The sequence below is a fragment of the Carcharhinus amblyrhynchos genome, chromosome 8 (assembly GCF_965287045.1).
Source record: "Carcharhinus amblyrhynchos chromosome 8, sCarAmb.v2.hapA, whole genome shotgun sequence".
Taxonomy (NCBI): domain Eukaryota; kingdom Metazoa; phylum Chordata; class Chondrichthyes; order Carcharhiniformes; family Carcharhinidae; genus Carcharhinus; species Carcharhinus amblyrhynchos.
Window position 1 is genome coordinate 92,506,504 of NC_137331.1, and position 23,543 is coordinate 92,530,046.

At 47.9% G+C, this 23,543-nt stretch overlaps 1 protein-coding gene across 5 annotated transcripts in view; it reads right to left on the reverse strand.

Annotated features, from left to right (window-relative positions):
• Nucleotides 1–1,711: 1,711 nt before the first annotated feature.
• setd2 (SET domain containing 2, histone lysine methyltransferase) overlaps nucleotides 1,712–23,543 on the reverse strand; it is a 101,956-nt gene continuing 80,124 nt past the window's right edge. For 3 of the 5 annotated variants that reach the window (XM_080194487.1, XM_080194488.1, XM_080194491.1), the window contains 8 exons: nucleotides 18,402–19,074; nucleotides 18,082–18,234; nucleotides 17,173–17,312; nucleotides 16,081–16,192; nucleotides 15,686–15,754; nucleotides 12,355–12,438; nucleotides 5,965–6,066; nucleotides 1,712–3,193 (listed from right to left, as the gene is read on the reverse strand). In XM_080194487.1, the coding sequence (XP_080050613.1) occupies nucleotides 3,032–3,193; nucleotides 5,965–6,066; nucleotides 12,355–12,438; nucleotides 15,686–15,754; nucleotides 16,081–16,192; nucleotides 17,173–17,312; nucleotides 18,082–18,234; nucleotides 18,402–19,074 (1,495 nt within the window). In that variant the 3' untranslated portion in view covers nucleotides 1,712–3,031. The remainder of the gene's footprint in view (nucleotides 3,194–5,964; nucleotides 6,067–12,354; nucleotides 12,439–15,685; nucleotides 15,755–16,080; nucleotides 16,193–17,172; nucleotides 17,313–18,081; nucleotides 18,235–18,401; nucleotides 19,075–23,543) is intronic. The other 2 variants (XM_080194492.1, XM_080194490.1) reach the window with 2 other exon arrangements.

Genomic DNA, 23,543 nt, shown 5'->3' on the forward strand with positions numbered 1-23,543 from the left:
AGTGAGAATGAGCAAGAAAATGTACTCAAATGAGAGAGAAAGCATGAGTGAAAATGCGAGCAAGAAGGTACAGAGAAAAGGGGAAAACGTGGATAGATAAAACATAACAGAAACCAAAGAGAATAAAATGTGATTCCAGAAATACAAAACCCTGCGGGTGGGTGCAGAAAGAAATCACAGCTGGGTAGAGAAAGCACAAACAAGAGAGACAATACAGAATAGCTAGGTGAGAAAGAGAGACTGAAGAGGTGGGACAATGATTAGAGGGCAGACGTGTTAGAATGGACATTGGGACTGAGGGAGCGGAAGAGGGAGGGCAAACAGGAGATGGTGACCGAGTGCACAAAGAAAACAGAGAACGTGAACACCAACAGTGATAATACAGGGGAGAGTGCACAGAGAGCAAATACAAGAGGCAGTAAAGTAAACGAAAGCGTACAGAAATGGAAAGAGCTGACAAAACACAAGCTTTCGTATACACCATTTGGAATAGGCAGTGGGAACAGATTGTGCAGAGAGGCGTTCAGAGAAGAGTGCATGTGCAAAACACATTCCTTTTACACTCTTGCACAATATAGGCGTTTTACCATAAAGTTTAATGAAACTTGAAACCCCTGTACAGTTCGTAGTGAGAATATTCTTTAATATAACCATTAAGTTATAGCCTCTTAAAATACCGAAGCTGCATCCTGTGGCTAATAGGATGATGTATTTTATTACTACTTGTCCAGTCAAACATTTCCTCTCTCTGACCCTTTGCTTTATAAGTTGCTGAACCACCCCCGCCCCCCATCCCCCAACCCTCCAAGAGCCACCATCTATCACAGGAGCCTGGCTTTTATCGTAAGTAGTTAGCCAAAAGAACAGCAGGGGGTGAAGTTCATTTTAAAAAGGAAGACTCCAGGCAGATTTCAAACAATGTATTTCATTTTTTTTTACTTTTTAAAAATACACAACATTCATCCCTGCAAATATCCAGCTCCTAGCACCAAGTGAAATCTCTGCAAGTTGTAAAAATCACAAATGCACAAACCACTTACCAGAGAGCACCGACTGAAACCAATTTCCCGGAGAGAGAGAGATAGAGAGCGTGAGAGTGAGAGAAAGAGAACATTCAGTAGCCATCCTTCTGAGTCCTCAGCTTGTGTCATTGCAAGACTGGTTGTCCATAACAGTTTAATTATTTCAGAAATACTTGGGGAACTGTGTGCTTTTTTTAAAAAAAACAACTCGCAATTTATTATACAGCATTGAATCACTCCCCAAACTGGAGATTTCCTTCAAAGGTGATGCTACCAGCCTCTAAATATTTAATACATCTGCTACTTTCTCCTGCCCCCTCCTCCCTCCTGTGTAATATGCTTTAATTTAATCAATAATTAAAAAAAATCCACGTTAATTGAATACATTTTCTTTTTAAATATCAGATAGGCTCACATAACAAAATGCTTGAGCCCAACAGGTTTTGGGTAGAACATTCAACTGTGGTCGGATTGGGGGTGTGGGGGGGGGGAGGTGTGAGGTGGGGGGAGTGGGGGGGGGGAAAAGAGGAGGAGGAGGAGGTGGAAAGACAGTAAAATGGGTGCGCGTGGGTCAGTCATCACCCAACACTTTCCAGTTATGGGCTACATGGTGAGTGGTCAATCCATTCTGGGTCCCAACACCACAGCTGAGAGCTTGGCCCAAAGTTGGCAAATGGGGGGGTGGGGGTGGGGGTGGGGGGAGAGCTGCGGAAAGGGAGTGAGGGATTGGGGGGTGGTGGTGGTGTTATTGGTGAGGAAGAGAGACTTTATTTTGTAAGCGATTTGTTAACTGTTTTGCCAGCGTTGACAATGGTGCCAGGATCCACAGCAAACCAGGAATACATAAGCTGCACCTACTTGCGGAGGAAAAATAATTGCACCCCAATCTCCAATTGCCACGGCACCTTGCAAAACAAAATAACATCGATTCAGCGAAAAACAAAATCGCTTCTCCCAACAAAAGGGATCCAGTTACACAGGTACCACACCTCGAATGGTTGTTCGCCACGGATTAGTGTTGACAGCTTCTTCGACTGCAGGGAGTTATCACCAGAGAGCGCACTCCTATTCTCGCACAGTCTCACTCTGGCGGGACAGGGAGAGAGGTGGATGTACCGGGTAGTGATGGAGCGCCAAGATAGCTGCCCCAAAGCACCTGCCATTCCCCAGCGCTAGTCAAATGTAGACAGCCGACATCTCAACACATTCTCCCAACTATCCCCACACTGGCTGAGGTCAGCTAGCTCAGGATAGGGCGGGGATGAGTGGATGGCGTCTGAACCAAGACCCTTTCAGGCTTGTCTGGCCTGGTCACTCCCTTCCCCCGTGCTTGGGAGGGAGTTGGGGATCGAAGGGCCAGTCCCTTCGATCAAATTCATTTTTTTGTTTAACCAGCTAAAGATGTTGCTTTGTTCAGTGAAAAAACACCATCGCTCGTTATCCAAACAGAAAAAAAACAACCTTTAAGTCAGTACTAGCCACAGATCATCTCGCACAAGTTTTTTTTTAAAAAAACAGAAAAAAGTTTTAAAACTTTTTTTTTCCAAAAACACACTCATCGTCACAATTTCTCTTTTTGCTGACATTAAATCGAAAGCAAAAGTTTTTTTTAAACATTTTCTTTACATAAAAAAGTCCGTAAAAATTTAATACAGTAAAATGTTTCATTTAAAGTCTGACAGTGTACTGTTGACCGTTGGTGATATACAGTCAGACTAAATTGATATCTAACCAATACTATAGTATTTACACAGTAAAATAGGAAGAATGAACAAACCCTCCCTGTCCCCACAACCTCCCTCCCTCAAAAAAAAGTGACTGTCAAAAGTGAACGGGGACTAGTCGTTAACTAGAAGAGCTGTCTTTGCCTTCTCAATATATTCACATATGCGTTAAAACAGTATAATACAGATAGCTATGAGGAGACGGAAAGCTGGTTATAGGTTCACATGGGCTTTGCTCAAAGACGGGGCAGGGCTGGGGGAGGGGGGCAGAGAGGGGTTTATTATTCAATCCACATCTGGTTCTTCTTTAGGCTTGTAAATGGCGCCAAATTTCTGCATGTACTTCTTGATGTATTCCTTGGTTTTATGCTTCACATTTTCATTGCACTCGAGGTCCTCGGGATTCTTGCATTGTTTCAGTTCCTTGTTCATGACACCGTGTGTCAGCTGTGGAGTAGAGGAGGCGGAGGAGAGAGAGAGAGAGAGGGGGAGGGAGAGAGGGGGGGAGGGGGGGAGGGAGAGAGGGGGGAGGGGGGGAGGGGGGGAGAGAGGGGGGGAGGGGGGGAGAGAGGGGGGGAGGGGGGGGGGGAGAGAGGGGGGGGAGGGGAGGGGGGGGAGGGGAGGGGGGAGAGAGAGAGAGAAGGGGGGGAGGGGGGAGAGAGAGAAGGGGGGGAGGGGGGAGAGAGAGAAGGGGGGGAGGGGGGAGAGAGAGAAGGGGGGGAGGGGGGAGAGAGAGAAGGGGGGGAGGGGGGAGAGAGAGAAGGGGGGGAGGGGGGAGAGAGAGAAGGGGGGGAGGGGGGAGAGAGAGAAGGGGGGGAGGGGGGAGAGAGAGAAGGGGGGGAGGGGGGAGAGAGAGAAGGGGGGGAGGGGGGAGAGAGAGAAGGGGGGGAGGGGGGAGAGAGAGAAGGGGGGAGGGGGGAGAGAGAGAAGGGGGGGAGGGGGGAGAGAGAGAAGGGGGGGAGGGGGGAGAGAGAGAAGGGGGGGAGGGGGGAGAGAGAGAAGGGGGGGAGGGGGGAGAGAGAGAAGGGGGGGAGGGGGGAGAGAGAGAAGGGGGGGAGGGGGGAGAGAGAGAAGGGGGGGAGGGGGGAGAGAGAGAAGGAGGGGAGGGGGGAGAGAGAGAAGGGGGGGAGAGAGAGAACGGGGGGGAGAGAGAGAAGGGGGGGAGGGGGGAGAGAGAGAAGGGGGGAGGGGGGAGAGAGAGAAGGGGGGGAGGGGGGAGAGAGAGAAGGGGGGGAGGGGGGAGAGAGAGAAGGGGGGGAGGGGGGAGAGAGAGAAGGGGGGGAGAGAGAGAACGGGGGGGAGAGAGAGAAGGGGGAGGGGGGGAGGGAGAGAAGGGGGAGGGGGGGGAGGGAGAGAAGGGGGAGGGGGGGGAGGGAGAGAAGGGGGAGGGAGGGAGAGAGAAGGGGGGAGGGGGGAGAGAGAGAGAAGGGGGGGAGGGGGGAGAGAGAGAGAAGGGGGGGAGGGGGGAGAGAGAGAGAAGGGGGGGAGGGGGGAGAGAGAGAGAAGGGGGGGAGGGGGGAGAGAGAGAGAAGGGGGGGAGGGGGGAGAGAGAGAGAAGGGGGGGAGGGGGGAGAGAGAGAGGAGGGGGGAGAGAGAGAGAAGGGGGGGAGGGGGGAGAGAGAGAGAAGGGGGGGAGGGGGGAGAGAGAGAGAAGGGGGGGAGGGGGGAGAGAGAGAGAAGGGGGGGAGGGGGGGAGAGAGAGAACGGGGGGGGAGGGGGGGAGAGAGAGAACGGGGGGGGAGGGGGGGGAGAGAGAGAACGGGGGGGAGGGGGGGGAGAGAGAGAAGGGGGGGAGGGGGGAGAGAGAGAGAAGGGGGGGAGGGGGGAGAGAGAGAGAAGGGGGGGAGGGGGGAGAGAGAGAGAAGGGGGGGAGGGGGGGAGAGAGAGAACGGGGGGGGAGGGGGGGAGAGAGAGAACGGGGGGGAGGGGGGGGAGAGAGAGAACGGGGGGGAGGGGGGGGAGAGAGAGAACGGGGGGGAGGGGGGGGAGAGAGAGAACGGGGGGGAGGGGGGGGAGAGAGAGAACGGGGGGGAGAGAGAGAACGGGGGGAGAGAACGGGAGGGGGGAGAGATGGGGGAGAGGGGTGGGGGGATGGGGGAGAGGGGTGGGGGGATGGGGGAGAGGGGTGGGGGGATGGGGGAGAGGGGTGGGGGGATGGGGGAGAGGGGTGGGGGGATGGGGGAGAGGGGTGGGGGGATGGGGGAGAGGGGTGGGGGGATGGGGGAGAGGGGTGGGGGGATGGGGGAGAGAAAAGAGTGAGTTCACAGTGGGGAGAGGAAAGAGGAGACAGAGAGAGAGCACGGGGGGGAAAAGAGGAGAGCGGTGAGAGAGAGAGAGAGAAAGGGCGTGCACGGGGGGTGGGGAGGGGAGAGAAAGGGCGTGCACGGGGGGTGGGGAGGGGAGAGAGAGCACGCGCAGGGGGAGGGGGAAAGGAGAGAATGAGGGGGAGGGAGGAGTGGGAGTGTGAGCGTGGGGAGGGGGGGGAAGAGAATGTGTGGTGGAGGGAGAGGTTGGCAGAGATGAAATATAGCAGTTAATACCAATCTGCATCATATCTTCCATTCAACTGCTCTCCTCCTGCACAAGATGCCCAGTCTCAATGGGGCCTGGAGTTTGCCTTCATATCTATTGGTGCTGACTTCACATTGATGATTCACTCAAGTAGTAATTTAATTGTTTTAGCTCAGTTGGCAGGATGACTGGTTCGTAATGCAGAACGGCATCAACATCATGGGTTCAATTCCCGTACCGGCTGAGGCTATTCATGAAGACCCTGCCTTCTCAACCTTGCCCCTTGCCCGAGTTGTGGTGACCCTCAGTTTAAACCACCACTAGTCAGCTCTCCCTTTTGAGGACCTGCTTCTGGTCATCTGGGATATGGCGACTTTATCTTTTAATTTAATCACAAAGGAATCTGGACAGAGAGAAAGAGCCAGAGCTTAATCCAATGCTCACAATTACACTTCCAACCAGGGCTGATTTCCCATTCCTGCCCAAAAATGAAGAGTAAGTGCAGATGCCCCCAAGGCTGAGGTCAGCCATTAACTACCCTGACTGCTGAGCATGCAGGGATCTCTCTCTTATCTGTGTGCTCAGCACCATGTGCAGGCAGGGCAGTAGGGCAGAGGACTATCAGCTGAGCCTGTCAGACATTTGCCAATCAGGTCCCGGAAAAGAAATCCCATAACTTAGCGGACAGGTGTTTTCTGTGCTCTTACCTTCCGAGCCAGATGCTTAAAGTCTTCTGTTGCTACAATTCTGCCCAATTTACAGTCAGGTTTCCGGTAGGGATTCAGGCACAGAACAATAAACTGGGAGATCTGGAAAGAAGAGAGGGAGTGAGATTGTGGATAAGAGTTGGATTCTACCCCTCTGCCATTTTTATTTGTCTTCACCTCCCATTTGGGCTAATTGGGCTATTGGGCTAATGTTACAGAACGAGCAGGGCCTGAGCAAGCCAGGCCTGGGTGAGCCAGAACAAAGTTTTTTTTTAAACAGCTTATTACGTTTCGTTCAGTTTTAGATACTGCACCTCACGAACCCTTATTGGGGTTACGGTGCAGACTTGTCACGAGTTTAAGGGACTAAATTAGGAGGAAGATTGCTTGGCTTGTATTCCCTGGAGAAAGACTGAGGGCTAACCTCATTGATGTGTTTAAAATGGTAAAAAGATTTCATAGGATGGGTAGGGAAAACTTGTTTCATCTGTTGGGAAATTAAAAGCAGGCTGTTTTCTTCCTTCTTCATGGGATGCGAGCGTCACTGGCCAGGCCAGATTTCCCAAGATGACGTTGGAGTATGGTGACTTCTTGCAAGCTGTGCCCAGTAACCCCTCTAAATTCTAACCTTTATTCTCATTCTATGCTTTTAAAGCTGTATTTTAACTCTTCTAGACTCTGTAAAAAAGCTTTAATTCAATCTCTTACAAAAGCCTGAGGTCACATAGGAAACATCAAAAACAGCTTCTTCCCTGCTGCCACCAGACTTTTGAATGGACCTACCTTGCACTAAGTTGATCTTTCCCTACACCCTAGCTATGATTGTAATGCTACATTCTGCACACTCTCCTTTCCTTCTCTATGTACAGTATGCTTTGTCTGTATAGAGCGCAAGAAACAATACATTTCACTGTATGTTAATACATCTGACAATAATAAATCAAAACAAAAATCAGACCAACATTTTACTGCCCATTTCTAGTTGCCCACATGGTGGTGGTGAGCTGCCTCCTTAAACCACTGCAGCCCACTTATTATTTGATGGAATTCCAGGATTTTGACTTTTGATGCAGTAACAGTGATGTAGTTCCAAGTCAAGAGGGTTTGTGGATTTGGGGGCAGTGGGGAACTTGGAGGAGGCGGTGTTGTTCCGTGCAAGTGCTGCAATCGTCTTTCAAGGAATCAGCGATGTATCTGCCAATCAGCACTCTCACAAATACTTCAGCATTCTATTTCACGCCGACGTCCTGGGCTCCCCCATCACTGAGCATAGGGATATTTATATACATCAAAATTAGGAGCAGGCCATTCGGCCCTTTGAGGCTGCTGTGCTACACAATATGATCTTGGCTAATCCTCTATCTTAATGCCATATTCCAGCTTTCTCCCCATAACCTTTGATGCAATCTCTCTCTTTCAGAATTCCACAGGTTCGCTACCTTTTGAGTGAAGACATTTCTCCTCATCTCAGTCCTAAATGGCCAAATCCCATATCCTGAGATGGTGTCCCCTGGTCTCTAGATTCCCCAGCCAGGGAGGACATCCTTCCCGTATCTAGTCTGTCCAGCCCTGTTAGAATTTTATGTTTCAATCAGATCTTCTCTCATTCTTCTAAACTCTTGTGAATAAAGGTCCAGTCAAACCAATCTCTCCTCAGAGGACAGTCCTGCTGTAAAGATGCTTGTTCACTAGTTTAAGGGAAACACAAGTCCATTATTCACAGATTAAAATGATACAGAGGCTTGCAGCCTTGTGGCTGAGATCAGCTCCCGAGATAATTCTGAGTACAGAAGCCCACGATGGCTAGGGTGAGCCCCACCCTGCTCCCCTTGGGTCATGTGCCCCTTACCCTACAGTTTGATCTTTAAAGGGACAGTCACCACACTTGCCAACTCCCGTATCAGCCTGATGAACCTCCGCTGCACTCCTCCTACTGCACGTGTATCTTATTTAGGTAGGGAGACCAAAACTCCATGCAACACTCCAGGTGTGGTCTTACTAAGATCCTGCATAACTGCAGTAAGAGATCCCTATTTCTGAACTCAAATCCTCTTGCAATAAAGGCTGACATACCTTTTGCCTTCCTAAGCGCTTGTTGTACCCATCTCTTCACTTTCATTGACTGGCGTACAAGAACACCCAAATCCTTTCGTACATCCACACTCCCAATATATCACCAATTAAGTAATACTCTTCCTTTCAGTTTTTCACACCGAATGTGTAACTTCACGTTTAGCCGTGTTGTACTGCATTTGCCATGTATTTGTCCACTCACTCAACATGTCTCAATCACCTTGAAAACTCCTTGCATCCTCCTCTCAACTCCACCCAGTTTATGGAATCTCCTCATGTAGATACCTATTTAATCTATAGAACACCTACAGTGTACCTACAGTACAGAAGGAGACCATTCGGCCCATTGAGCATCTTACCCAGGCCCACCCCCCATCTTATTCCGTAACTTCTCACATTTACCATGGCTAATCCACCTAATCTACACACCTTTGGAAACAAAGGGGAAATTTAGCATGGCCAATCCATCTAACTACACATCCTTGGCTCCTGGCTAAGCTTTACCACCATTTTACAACTTTCACTCTTGTTTTCAAATCCCTTCATGGCCTCAACCTTCCCTATCCCTGAAGTGAGGCCTCCTTCACCCCTACAACCCAACGAGACAGTTGAGTTCCTCCAATTCTGGTCTCTCATACATTCCTAATTTTAATCATTGGACTTAATCATCATTCCTAATTTTAATCATCCGTTAGTTCAGGAATTCCCTCCCTCAATTTCTCCACCTCTCTACTGCTCTTGTCTCTATAGACATGTATCTCCCTATGTGAACATAAGAACTAGGAGCAGGAGTAGGCCATCTAGCCCTTTGAGCCTGCCCCGCCATTCAATAAGATCATGGCTGATCTGAAGTGAACCAGTTCCACTTTCCCGCTTTCTCCCCATAACCCTTAATTCCCTTGTCTATTAGGAATCTATCTAACCGTGACTTAAATATATTCAACGAGGTAACGTCCACCACTTCAATGGGCAGAGAATTCCAGAGACTCACCACCCTTGAATGAAGAAGTTCCTCCTCAACTCCGTTCTAAACTGCCCTCCCCTTATTTTGAGGCTGTGCCCTCTAGTTCTGCAATCCTTTCTAAGCAGGAAGAATCTCTCTACCTCTACCCTATCTAGCCCCTTCATTATCTTGTACGTCTCTATAAGATCCCCCTCAGCTATGTGGTTCAGTATCATGGCACGTCTTACCACTTTTAAGATGCTATATAAATCAATTTGCAAAAATGTGTAGACCAATAAACACACAGCAAGATCCCACAAATAGCAATAGTTAGAGACTCTGTTTAAGGAACGTGGGGTGAGGGATAAACATTGGCAACACACTGGAGAGAACCTTCCTGCTTTTCCTCAGTTAATATGCTGGAATCTTTTCTACATCCAACTGACAGAGCAAACGGGAACCCAGTTAGAAGTTTATCTGAAAGATGTTACCTCTAACCATGTAACACTGCCTCACTGCATTGGAGCGTTAGTCTAGATCGTGGGCTGGAGTGGTAAGATGACACAATAAAGTTATGGAGAGGTTGAATTACTTAATGAGCTGTAGCATTCCAGGACATGACCACAAATTCAGGAATAATAGTTCCTGAAGCATAAAACAATATCCATGCTCCTGTGCTTGGTGTGCCTCTGTGCAAATTCATGTTGTCTCGCATGCCTGCCTTGGGTGACCTTGGTACGGGCTAATACCATTCACATATATTTAAAAAGCCTACTTACAGATTATTGATATTATTCACCAGATGAAGGGTGACGCTCCAAAAGCTCTGCTACCAAATAAACCTACTGGACTTTAACCTAGTGTTGTGAGAACTCTTACTGTGCCTACCTATTATTCTGAGACTGTGTACCTTGATTCTAGACCAGATCCCTGCATCTACCCTGGTTCTAGACTCCTTCCTGCAACTAACCTGTGGAGCCATGTAAGAATTTTGTACACGTGAATGACATTGCCTCTCCTTCTTCTAAATTCCCAGGAATACAGGCTCAGTCTCTTCAATCTTTCCTTCCAAAACAATCTTGCTATCCCAGGGATTATTCTGGTGAATCATTGTTGTACTTCCTCTAAACACTGGGCAGCTTTTATTTTTTTTGCTGACTGATGTGACAGCTTCCCCAGAGATTTTTAATTGTCTCCCCTTCAGCCTCATCCTGCCCTGGAACCCCTCCCCGCAACTGAAGAAACTGGTTCTCGGCAGGGTGTCAAAGATTTCTCGGTGCCCCACAGCTATCTGTGTATAAGCAAGTGGCTACATGCCACGCGAAGGAGATTCACAGGTGAGTCCGACCCTGCCACTGCTGTTTCTGGTGGGTAACATTGCCTAACAGCACAGGCCAGTGAGTATCAGTGAGTGACTCGGTCGTGGAGTCTTGCCAGATCCTGTCCTTGCCTAATATGGGAACACCATAGGCTCCCTTCCAAGCTTCACACTATCCTGACTCGGAATTATATCACCGTTCATTCAACTGTCACTGGGTCAAAACCCTTCCTAACTGCAGTGTGGGTGTACCTACACCACAGGGATTGGAGTAACTCAATAGGCAGTTCACTGCCACTTCTTCAAGGCTAATTAGGGATGGATGATAAATGCTAGCCCAGCCAACAATACCCCCATCCTGTGACAAAGTAAAGAAAACACAGCTGATGATGTGGCAGCCTCTGGCAAAGAAACAAGAGTCTGTTTGGAATAGTGAGATAAGGTGCAGTCAGACAGGGATCTGCTAAATGTCTAATCTAGTCTGGCACTTAACCCATTAGCCTACTCCTTCCACCAACAACACACTGTGGCTGCGACATATACCAGCCACAGATGCACTGCAGCAAGGCATCACGGCACTTAGAAACACAAGGGAAGCAGGAGCATTGCCAGTGTCAAGTTTCACATCAAACTGACGTAGGCCAGATGTCACTGTTACTTCATTATTGCTGGGTTCACATTTTGGAAATACCCAATACCATTGCAGTAACATGCAGTCCACTTGAACTGCAGTGATGCAAGGTGACGGCTCACCAACACCTTCTCAGGACTTTGAGGGACACTCATGAGGGTTGGGCACATTTGAGAACTGGCCTTCTGTTTCTGAGAGAAGCAAGGAAGAAGAAAGCTCAGTTAATTAATGATCTATTTGCAATTCAGACAATGAGTCACTTATTAAAAGCTAGGGCTGAACTTTTTTCCTGATGCTACGTAATCCAAACATAAACCTGCTTTTCCAGAGCCCCATCTCCACCCAAACATCTTGCTATCTCCTCAGTCTATTCTTCCTTTAGAAAAAACATCCCATGTAAAACACGCACATACCAATAACATTAACGTACTTTCTTGGTAACTTGTCCCACAGCACAATTGCCCTCCAGCTCTCCCCAGTCCCCATCTTGACTTTGCTTACAATTGTTTCCTTCCTTAGCTCTATATTTGCACTTTACAAATAAATATCATAGATAGGAAAAAGTATAAACATAAAGCACTTTCATGATACCTTAGGAACAATTAATATCCAATCAATTCCATATGAATCCTTTTTTCTTGTTACACAGCAACATCCAACAAGCAATGAGATAAATGACCATTTTATGTAGAATTGTGTATGTGTGTGTGTGAATGTATATGTGAGAGTGTGCATGTGTGTGCGTGCGCACCAGTGAGAGTGAGTGTAAGGCTGTATATGTGTGAGTGTGTCTGAGTGTGTGTAGATGTGAGTGTGAGAGAGTGTGTATAGGGGCGTGTGTGTGTGTGTGTGTGTGTGTGTGTGTGTGTGTGAGAGAGAGAGAGAGAGAGAGAGAATGTGTATGTGTGTGTGTTTGTGAATGTTTATGTGAATGTGTGCATGTGTGCGCGTGCGAGTGAGCACGCCAGTGAGAGAGTGAGTGAGTATGCAGGGTTGTGTGTGGGGGTGAGAGTGTCTGAGTGTGTGTAGGTGCGAGTGTGTACGAGGATGGGTGAGAGTGTGTGGTGTTGCTTGGCAGCCATTTTTTGCAGATGGAATACAATGTTGGCAAGTGTGAGGTTATCCATTTTGGTAGGAATAATAGTAGGAAGGACTACTACTTACAGGGCAAAAAGCTGCAGCATGCTACGGTGCAGAGGGACCAGGGGGTGCACAGGACTGTGCACAGAACTGTGGCAATATATTTGTTTTTGATGCTGATTGATGGAGGAATATTGGCCAGGATACTGGGAGACCCGTAGAATCACTGGGAAACTAAGGTGAGAAGAGGTGTTGGAGGGAGGTTGGGTGATGGTGGTGAGAGGATGAGGTGGCTGGGAAATGGAGGCAGAGGGAGAACAGCCAAACATTGTGTCACCGACTTACCTCCTTCCTGAACATCTCTTTGCTCCTTTTAGCGAGCTCGGTTGAGGTGTCGGCCTCTGCAGTTTTCGGTTTTTTCTTGGATGACTGTAACAAGAGAATGGAAGGATTCTGGTAACTTCAAAAATAAAAACGTAGCAAGGTAACTAGTTACAGTACCAGGTTAGGTGGCAGAAATCTGCACTCACTCAGCTATAATTCCAACAACATAGTGGCATTAAATATGATAAAGCGGTTAATCCAACATGTCCCTTGGATTTATCTGAACTCCCCTTCACCCATTAACTTTCCATCAACATACCCAAATGCATCTTAACCACATTTAGCCTCATTTTTCCCTGCTAACTTCTTTATCGTCTTTCTTCTCCTTGGGTGAGAATAATCCTTTAGTCTACCCTCCCTGTTCCCTGTCGTCTCTATCTGTGACCCTTACCCTGGGTCCTCAGTGTTTCACCACAGTGGACAATTTGCTTCAGTTGACAACACCAGCTCTCTTCACAAGTTTGTAGATTTTAATTGTTTTTTTTTTAATGTTGATATCTCTAACACACCCAGATGCCCCCTTCATAGGTGGCACTGGTGAGGTGGGGGTTGGGGGGTGGTTTGGTGGTTGGGGCAGCAGTTTTTCAATGGTGCTCTAGAGTGGGTGAGAACATAAAAATACAAACTCGTGCTGCAGAAGCGAGAGGCAGTCTCAATATCTTCAAAGGGGACAGGGTCAAAAGATGAAATCCAACCATCAACAATAAAATCAGTTCAAGACACAATATGCCGATGGAAAGGTCTCAAGACCTTGAATCTTAGTGGACTCCAATGTTCATTGTCTCCAATTCATGGAGAATAACAAAGTCATAGAACAGAACCTTACAGTGCAGCACAAGATCATTCAGCCCATTGAGTCTTCACCAACTCTCTGACAGAGCTTCCCCCAGGCCTTATCTCTGTAACCCCATGTATTTGTCCTGCTAATGTACACATCTTGGGACACTCCAGGGCAACTTAGCACAACCAATCTACCTAACCTGCACATGTTTGGACTGTGGGAGGAAACCGGAGCACCCGGAGGAGACCCACGCTGACACGGGAGAACATAAAAACTCCACATAGCACCAAGGCCAGAATCCGTATCCTTGGCGCTATGAGGCAGCAGTGCTAACCACTGTGCCACCATGTTGCCCCTTGTCAAATAGGATTTTGATTTCCACGATGGAACAGCAGAGTACAAGTTAAAGGAGATCCCAAACAAAGAGTAACAGGTTCCTGGAGAAAAAAAAATCCATGACATTAATCAAATCAGAAATGCTGAATGACAAAGGGAGGGAGGCTCTAACTTGTCATTAAATATGGTATATAGCTACAGCTTTGTACCCCAATGGACCCTCCAACCCCAAATATCTGATTAGGTTATGGTCTCTTCCACACACAGTTCCAGGAAACAATCTGAAACATTTTTGATTTTTGGAGGGGGGGGGGGGGGGGGGGGGGTGTGTGTGTGTGTAATGGTGCTTACATTAAGTAACTGCAAGCAGAATGATCAGTCACTGGAGGTGGGTAGGTTGTGAAATTGGTGAAGTATATAACTACAGTTGTATCTGTGCCACTATTTGGCCCTCACAATCAAGAATGGTTACAGCACAGGAGGCATTCGGTCCATTATGTGTATGCTGGCTCTCTGTAGGAGCCACTCACCTAATGCCACTCCCCAGCCCTCTCCCTGCACATTCTTCCTTCTTAGGGAATAATCCAATTCCCTCTATAATACTTTGATTGTGTTGGAGACAGTACATTCCAGATCCTAAACCACTCGCTGCATGAAAAACATTTTTCATGTTGCCATTGCTTCTTTTGCCAATTACCTTACACACCTGTGCCTTCCTGTTCACAAACATTTCACAAGTTGGAACAGTTTTCCCCATCTACTCTGTCCAAACCGCTCACGATTGTGAATACCTTTACCAAATCTCCGCTCAATCTTCACTAATCCACCTACATCACTGATGTTCCTCGTCCCTGGGCCTATTTTCATAAATGTTGTCTACAGTCTTCTCCAATGCCTGCACACCCTTCCTGCATTGTGGCATTCAGAACTAGGTGCAGCATTCCAACTGAGGCCAAATTAATGTTCTATGTGAGTTTAACATAGCTTTCTGCTTTTATATTCTATGCCTTTATTAATAAAACCTTGGATGCTGCTTTACTGACAACTCTCTCGACTTGACCTTCAATGTTTTATACATATATACATTCAGGTCCCTCTACTCCCTTTGTAATTGTACCCATCTCCTCGAGGAGATGTGCGATGCAAGTTTTGTTTTTTTTGTTACACAGAGGGTGGTGAATGTCTGGAACGTACTGCCCAGGGAAGTGGTAGAAACAGGTACGATCGTGGTATTTAAGGGGCAACTAGACAAATACATGCATAGGATGGGAACTGGAGGAGATAGACTCCGTAAGTACATATAGTTTTAGTTTAGGCAGACATCATGCTCGGCACAGGTTTGGTGGGCCAAAGGGCCTGTTCCTGTGCTGTTCTTTGTTCTTTTAAATGGGGTACTAAATATAGCATTTTTGTGTAATGTATCCCAACACACTGCACAGAAGTATTACAAAGCAAAATGTGACACTGATTAATATAATGTGATATTAGGGCAGATGGTCAAAGAGGTAGGTTTTAAGAAGTGTCTTAAAGAAGAAAAGCATGATAGAGAGGCACAGAGGCAATTCCAGAGCTTGGGGCCTGGGTAACTCAAGGCACATCCACCAACAGTGGAGTATTCATACTTGGGAATGAGCAAGAGGCCAGAAAAAAAAGATATCACAGAGGACTGAAACAGATGACAGAGATAAGACAGGGCAAGACCAAAGAGGATTGGAAATCAAGGCAGTGCTTAACCAGGAGTTAATGTATACCAGCGTGCATGGGGGTGGTAGGTGAATGAAACTTGGCACGAGTTGGAACATAGACAGCAGGGTTTTGGATCATCCAGGATTACACTGGAAAAATCAAGTCTTGAGGTAACAAAGGGGAGCTTGAGCGACAGATGACTTGAGGCAGGGTGGAATTGGGTAATATTATGGATGGAGGTGGTGATAGGCATTCAATGATTGCATGAATGTGTGTTCAGAAACTCAGCTTGAGGTTATATCTGAAAAAAAATTGTGAACAATCTGGTTCAGACATAAACATTTGTCGTGCAGAATGTTGGAGTCAGTAGTGACAAAAGAGAAGTTATGGGGGGCGGGGGGCTTCATTCATCCCAATGTTGGAATTCCTTTCTCACCAACATACAATCCTGCTCACAGCCATACGCACATGCTGTACAAGTGCACACACCTGACTGTAAGAGTTAGGTGTCCCGTCTCCACTTCCATCTTGCCCGTGTAGCTCAGTTAGCACTGGGTCCTAAAAGCAACGAGAAACAAACAATAACATTCCCCCTCCAACTTTCTTTAGCTTGCAGATATCACTCCCTTCCTCTTCAAGTTATAGCAATGGGGATAGGTAACATCAGTGTGAGTATGGAAACCAGCACAAATGATTAACGATATACTGTCAAGTAAGAAACACAAAGGTAGGTGCAGAACCCAGTGTGACTGGCTCAGGGACACATCATTGAGCAACAGATGAGACACTGCTGAGTGAAATGCGCTAAAATCATTAATTCTTTTGCTTTGAAAGCTCCACCAAACCAGAAACTCCCATCATGGTTCAGAAATAGGAAACATCACCTTGGCTGGATTTTCATCATATGTGGGGGTTCCCAGGTCCATTTCTGCTTCATGACCTACGCTCATGTCATCGCTGCCTCCATCCCACAACGGCGGGTCCCACTGTGTTTGCCTGAAGGAATATACAAGATGAATGAGTGAGGTAGGATCTTGTGGTAGGGTCTTGAGTGAGGTGGGGTCTTTGGATGATGAGGGAAATGGATAGACCACAACAGGAGATTGTCGCAACCTCTTAGGCTCAACTCCTGTCTCGTCAAACTACACTGGGATTTCCTGTCATAGCCACACGTTCCGATCACCTTCTGCACAGCTGAAGTGAATGATGAAAAGATTTATTTTATATTCTTCCTTGGCATCTGGGCGTCACTGGCTAGGCCAGCATTTATTATCACCCATCTCTAATTGCCCTTCAGAAGGTGGTGGGTGAGCCATCTCCTTGAACCACTGCAATCCATCCACAGGGCTAGGGAAAACCAACAGTGTTGTTAGGGAGGGAACTCCAGGATTAGGGTCCAGCTCCAGTGAAGGTACTCCTGCAGATACTCAGTCATAGAATCGCTACAGTGCAGAAGGAAGCCATTCGGCCCATCAAGTCTGCATCAGCAACAGAGCCACCCAGCCCCTATCCCCGTAACCATTTACCCTGCTAATGCCCCTGACACTAAGAGGCAATTTAGCACTGCCAATGTACCTAACCAGCATGTCTTTCAGACTGTGGGAGGAAACCGGAGCACCTGGAAGAAACCCATGCAGACACGGGGAGAATGTGTAAACTCCACACTGACAGTGACCCAAGCCGGGAATCGAATCTGGCTCTCTGGCACTGTGAGGCAGCAGTGCTAAGCACTGTGCCACAGTGCTGCCCCACGGGTGGGTGATTCCAGGGAGGGGGAGGGGACAGAAGAACCTGCCATTTTTATTCAACTCAGATGCCCAGTTCTACATACTTAGTGACCCAATGACCACAGAAGCAGTTCCACTGAACAGCTATAATTACACCCTGCCTTGTATTACGGTTTATATCCCGTCTACCAGCTCATTGGGCTTAATAAGTTTGCAATGGGAATAGTCTGCGTTCCCACGAAAACTCACCTGGTTATCACATGGTAATAGTAAATCTTCCCCTCTGGGTCCCGGGCAGTCTTCCAGTTGGAGGGCAGGATGATGGTCTTTGGCTTTGGAGGGGAAGGAGGTGGCAAATCGAGGAGGCTATTGACGACAATCAGTTCTGGCTGGAGATTGAAGATACAGAAGTTATTGAAAAGGGAAACACCATCCCAACGCCTAAGACAGTAAAGTACCAAGAGAGAAGCTAAGGCAGAGTGTCTCTTGCCCACATGGCCCAAAAGAGCTGACTCAGTAACTGGCTGAATCAATATAGACCGAGAAAGCCTTGGATCCACGTAAAGAACAGCCATTTGGCTAAGTAGTAGAGTGTCCAATGCCACAAGCCAAGAATGCAGGACATTTGGTGACAGAGTGGTGGGGGGGGAGGGGAGAAAGATAAGTAATTTCGCCTTTTGCAAACCATTAAATCCCTATAAAATACTGCAATACAGAACAATAAAACAGGGTTATTTATTCATTCTCAGGAAGTGGGCACAGATGGCATTTATTATCTGTCCCAAGCTACCCCAAGAAAATGGGTTGGGCCTTCTTTTAACAATAGTTTACCGCAAACAAGTGACTAGATACTCAACTGAAGAGTCAATCGTCAGGTTGGTGTGGGACAGGAGTCATTGTGGAAGAAGTACTGAACCATGCAGCCTCTGATTCTGAGGCAGGAACATTACCATTCAGCCAAAGGCTCACTCAGACTATATTGTGCAGTGCTTACGGACACCTTGCTATGAAGACAGGCTGTGCATAAAGATAAAGTGATGAGCTTTTACACAAGCGATGGGCTGTTAGTTCACAGCGGGTGGGTGCGGCGATGGGCAGGAAGCTGAGAAGCAGCGTGAAGAATAATGTCACGACAAGGAGGATTGGCACAGGAGGTACCTGCTGTACAGTCTGCGGCTGCCCGGGTGGCTGGTAGGACGGGGCCGACGACGTCACGAGCATTCCCGCTGTCGGCTGTGCGACAGCGCCCTGCGGGTGAGCCAGGAAACACTGCTGCCCCTGTGCGCATTCAGGACTCGACTGAGTGTAACTCTGCAATGAGCAAAGACATAAAGACAGAGGGGGACACAGGATAGAGAGAGAGGGAGGGAGGGGGTGGGACACACGCACGGACAATTGAAAGAAGAGCTTGCATTCATCACCCTCTCCTCCTCCCGCCACCGCACAAGATTGCCTAATACAAAAGGAAAGATCTTTACCTGGACGATTTGCTGAGTAGCTTGCCCATATGGTGAGGATATACTGTAAACAGGCTGGCACGGCTGTCCCTGGTAATAAATTGGTGCCGGGGCCTGTCCACTGGCATACTGCTGGTGCACTGCCAGTGTCTGCTGGTTTGGATCCCACACCCCATAGCTCTGCCCCGTCGTTTGAGCGCCCGACACTTGTATCACTGATACATTAGGGTCCTGGGGGATAACGACAGGGGCCGGAGGCAGGTACTGCTGGCCCTGGACATCCACCTGGGGCGACAGGTGCTGGACTGTAGAGTGACCCGCTGGCATCGACTCCGCCAACAGCGGCTGCTGATGTTCGTAGCCCATCTGCGGTGGGCACAAGGGCTCCACGTTGGGAGTGGGGAGGAGCACTTTACCGGCGTTGGGGTTGACCGGGTCAACGTAAGTCTGCAGAGGGTAGCCCGGTGGGTAACTGGCAAAGTTCTGGTGAGAGTTGCTGTAGGTCCCAGAGTCGTAAGGCACCTGCGAGCTGACACAAATTGGTTGTATCTGTTGTTGCTGCTGCTGGACCAGGTACAGGCTCTGTTTCTGTGCCTCCCTTTGCGCCACTTCCTGTTCAAACAGTTTCCTCCGTTCCTCGGTGGATAGTTTACTCCTGGTTTTCTTCTTCTTCGCTGGTGTTGCACCGTCATACCTTTTCAAAATACAAAACAAAAAGCCACATTGCACAGTTGAGCAAAGTTTATAACTAACCATAAAACAAAAACTTCTCCATGGCAACTGCTGAGGTCTTGGGTTTCCTTCGCAACCAAACCTACCCCATCACCTCATAAACTTTAATGATGCATTTCACGTCCAAATTAAATTATTTTATTCTCATGATGTGGTCAGCTATCCCGAGTGAGTGTTTTCACCGTTAGGGCACTCCAAACAGAATTAACCCCAGCCCCATAAAGTAGCGATAACTCTGCATTCCTCTAACTTGGGCCGCTTGTGCATCATCCATTTCCTTAGCTCTATTGTTGGTGGCCGTGCCTTCAGCTACCTAATTCCCAAACTCTGGAATTCCCTCCCTAAGCCTCTCTGCCTCTCCCACCTCAGGTAAGCCGCTCTTTCAGGTCTAACATTTTGACTCGGCTTTTGGTCATCTCCCCTGGATGGTTCCTCCTTTAGTGTCAATGTCAGTCTGATCCCGCTCTCCTTGGGAAGTTTCACAATGATACAGGGGCTATATAAACGCAAGATGCTGTTGTAGCACGTAACCGGAATCACATTTAAGCCCAGACCGGGTAGGGATGATTTTGTTCCCGAATGGCAGCAAGAAATAATTGGAGTCTTTACAAAAGTCCAACAATTTTCTGGGTCAGCACTGCAGCACAGTGGTTAGCACTGCTGCCTCACAGCTCCAGGGACCTGGGTTCGATTCCCAGCTGGGTCACTGTCTGTGTGGAGTTTGCACATTCGCTCCATGTCTGCGTGGGTTTTCTCCGGGAGCTCTGGTTTCCTCCCACAGTCCTAAAGACGTGCAGGTTAGGTGCACTGGCCATGCTAAATTCTCCCTCAGTGTACCCGAACAGGCGCTGGAGTATAGCAACAGATTTTCACAGTAACTTCAAAGCAATGTTGATGTAAGCATACTTGTGAATAATAAATAAACTTTTACTTTTCTTCACTTTACGTGCTCCCAACCCACAATTTCTGGATTTATTGAATTTAGTTTCACAAGTGTACATTCTGTCTGTAGATCCCATGCTAAGGCTTCTGTGGCAGGATTTCCCAATTCCATTTCCTAAAAGGGAGGACAGCAGGTACATGGGATCACCATCACCTCCAAGGCCTGAATTTTACATTGCTCTCAGGTGGGTGCAGGCCAAGTGAGAAGGGCACAAAATCGCACAAGAAAATATTGGGCTATTCCTGATATCACTGAGCACCGGTGTACTATCTTGGGTCAGCTAATGCCCGCGAGAGTCGGAATTGCACCCCTCAACAATCAATTTGGCAATTTAGCCCACTGAGGAGCCAACTGAATGCAATTTTACACGGCCCATCTTATCTTCATGTTTGGCAGGCGGGTGACTGGCAAGGCGGCCTTTACATTTTAGTTCCAACCTCAATCCAAGGGCGGGATGAAATGTCACTGAAATAAAACTTAAATAGGCGTGTGGGGACTGAGTCGGTGTTTGAATGTGCTGTCTACACTCTGGTTAGCAGCGATTTTTTATTTGGTACAGGTTTGCAGCAGCTGTGTCCTGAGGGAGCACACTGAAAGTGCTAGCCTGTCACCCCCACTTCTCGGAGCCTACCCTCTTACCCCCTGCCTTTCCCGTAGCACTAAGCCTTTTCCAGGGTGTGCTTTACACTGGCTGCCTGTAGCCTGGCCAGCACGTGTGAAATTGCATTTTGGGGCCAACTGCAGCCGGAAGCACATTTCATGCCCACTTCTTAAAGTTTGTTTATTATTGTCACAAGTAGGCTTATGTTAACACTGCAATGAAGGTACTGTGAAAATCCCCCAGTCGCCACACTCTGACACCTGTTCAGATACACTGAGGGAGAATTTAGCATGGCCAACGCACCTAACTAGCACGTCTTTCAGACAGTGGGAGGAAACAAGGGCACCTGGAGGAAACCCATGCAGACACGTGGAGAATGTGACCCAAGCTGGGAATTGAACCCAGGACCTTGGTGCTGTGAGGTAGCAGTGCTAACCTCACAGCACCTCTGTGCCATTCCAGCTTCTGCCCAATGGACAAAAACATCAGGCTTAAATTCTCCTTCATGGTGCATTCTGTTCTGACTTTGGATCTTTCATTGTTGCTGGAACAAAATCCTGGATCTTCCTGACAGCTCCCAGAGGACCACGAACACTAGAGCTACAGAAGCAAGTGGCTTCAAAAACAGCTGAGAACCTGTGTGAAATGACAGCAAAACCTACTGGTCCAGGATTATTACAAAAAAATCGAATTTGATTCTGGGATCTCTAGGTTACCAGTCTAATGACCAGCACCCTATAATAGTCTGTAATGTTAGGCACCTTTCTTGAATTCAGGATTCCTAACTGCCTTTCAGCCAACAAATCACAAGTTATTATAGAACCTACAGAGCAGGAGGCGGCCATTTAGCCCATCGAGCCTGCACTGACAACAATCCCACCCAGGTCCCATCCCCGTAACCCCACATGTTTGCAGTCCTAATCTCTGGTTTCTTCCCACAGCCCAAAGATGTGCAGGTTAGATTGACTGGCCATGACAATTTGCCCCTTAGTGTCAGGGCGATTAGGACTATAAATATGTAGGGTTATGGGAATAGGACCTGGGTGGAATTGTTGTTGGTGCAGGCTCAATGGGCTAAGTGGTCTCCTCTGCATTGTAGATTCTATGAAATCTATAATCCCCCTGACACAAAGGGGCAATTTATCGTGGCCAATCAACCTAACCCACACATCTTTGGACTGTGGGAGGAACACAGTAAAAAGTCTGACAACACCAGGTTTTAGTCCAACCTATTTATTTGATAATATTCTCACAAGCTTTCGAGGGGTTACCCTCTTCGTCAGGTGAATGGAGAGTTCTGGCCTCAGACAGAGCATATAAAAAGCACAGACAGTTTAGAGATTACTGATTAAAATGCGAATCCTTACACCTAACCTGCTGTTCAAGACCTGAAGTGGCTGACAATGTGAGTGGAAGGAGCACTGATCACAGTTTAAAGAGATGTGTATTGTCTCCAGACAGTACAGTAAGTGAGGTTTTGCAAACCCAGGCAAGTCACGGGGGTTACAGATAGTGCGACATGAACCCAAGATCCCTGTTGAGACCGTCCTCATGTGTGCGGAACTTGGCTATCAGTCTCTGCTCAGCGACTCTGCGCTGTCGTGTGTTGTGAAGGCCGCCTTGGAGAATGCTTACCCGAAGGTCAGAGGCTGAATGGCCGTGACCACTGAAGTGTTCGCCAACAGGAAGGGAACAGTCTTGCCTGGTGACTGTCGAGCGATGTTCATTCATCCGTTGTCGTAGCGTCTGCATGGTCTCCCCAATGTACTATGCTTCGGGACATCCTTTCTTGCAACGTATCAGGTAGACAATGTTGGCCGAGTTGCAAGAGTATTTACCATGTACCTGGTGGATGGTATTCTCACGTGTGATGATGGTATCCATGTCGATGATCCGGCATGTCTTGCAGAGGTTGCTGTGACAGGGTTGTGTGGTATTGTGGTCACTGTTCTCCTGAAGGCTGGGTAGTTTGCTGCGAACAATGGTCTGTTTGAGGTTGTGTGGTTGTCTGAAAGCAAGAAGTGGGGGTGTGGGGATGGCCCTGGCGAGATGTTCGTCTTCATCAATGATATGTTGAAGACTCCGGAGAAGATGTCGTAGCTTCTCCGCTCCGGGGAAGTACTGGACGACGTGTCAGCCACTTCAGGTCTTGAACAGCAGGTTAGGTGTAAGGATTCGCATTTTAATCAGTAATCTCTAAACTGTCTGTGCTTTATATGCTCTGTCTGAGGCCAGAACTCTCCATTCACCTGACGAAGAGGGTAACCCCTCGAAAGCTTGTGAGAATATTATCAAATAAATAGGTTGGACTAAAACCTGGTGTTGTCAGACTTTTTACTGTGTTTACGCCAGTCCAACGCCGGCATACCCACATCTGTGGGAGGAAACCAGAGCACCCCGAGGAAACCTACGTGGACGTGGGGAGAGTGTGCAAACTCCACACAGTCACCCAAGGCTGGAATTGAACCCGGGTCCCTGGCTCTTTGATGCAGCAATGTTAATCACTGTGCCATTCTTTGTTGTAATGTAGAACGTAGTTAATGCAATAGGCAGTAACTGACAAAGTCCCAAGAACCTGTGTATTTATTCCAAACTGACATTGTTATAGGGCATTGGTGAGACCACATCTGGAGTACTGCACACAGTTTTAATCTCCTTACCTGAGGCAGGATGCAAATGCATTAGAGGCACTAGAAAGTTCATTAGATCAATTCCTGGGATGAAGGACTTGTCTTAAGAAGAGAGACGGAGCAGTTTAGACATTGACTCGCTGGAGTTCAGAAGGATGGGAGGAGGTCTAATCGAGGTATACAAGATGCTAGAGGGGATCGACAGGGCAGATATTGTTTCCTCTTGTTAGACATTCTAAAACAAGAGGCCATAATTT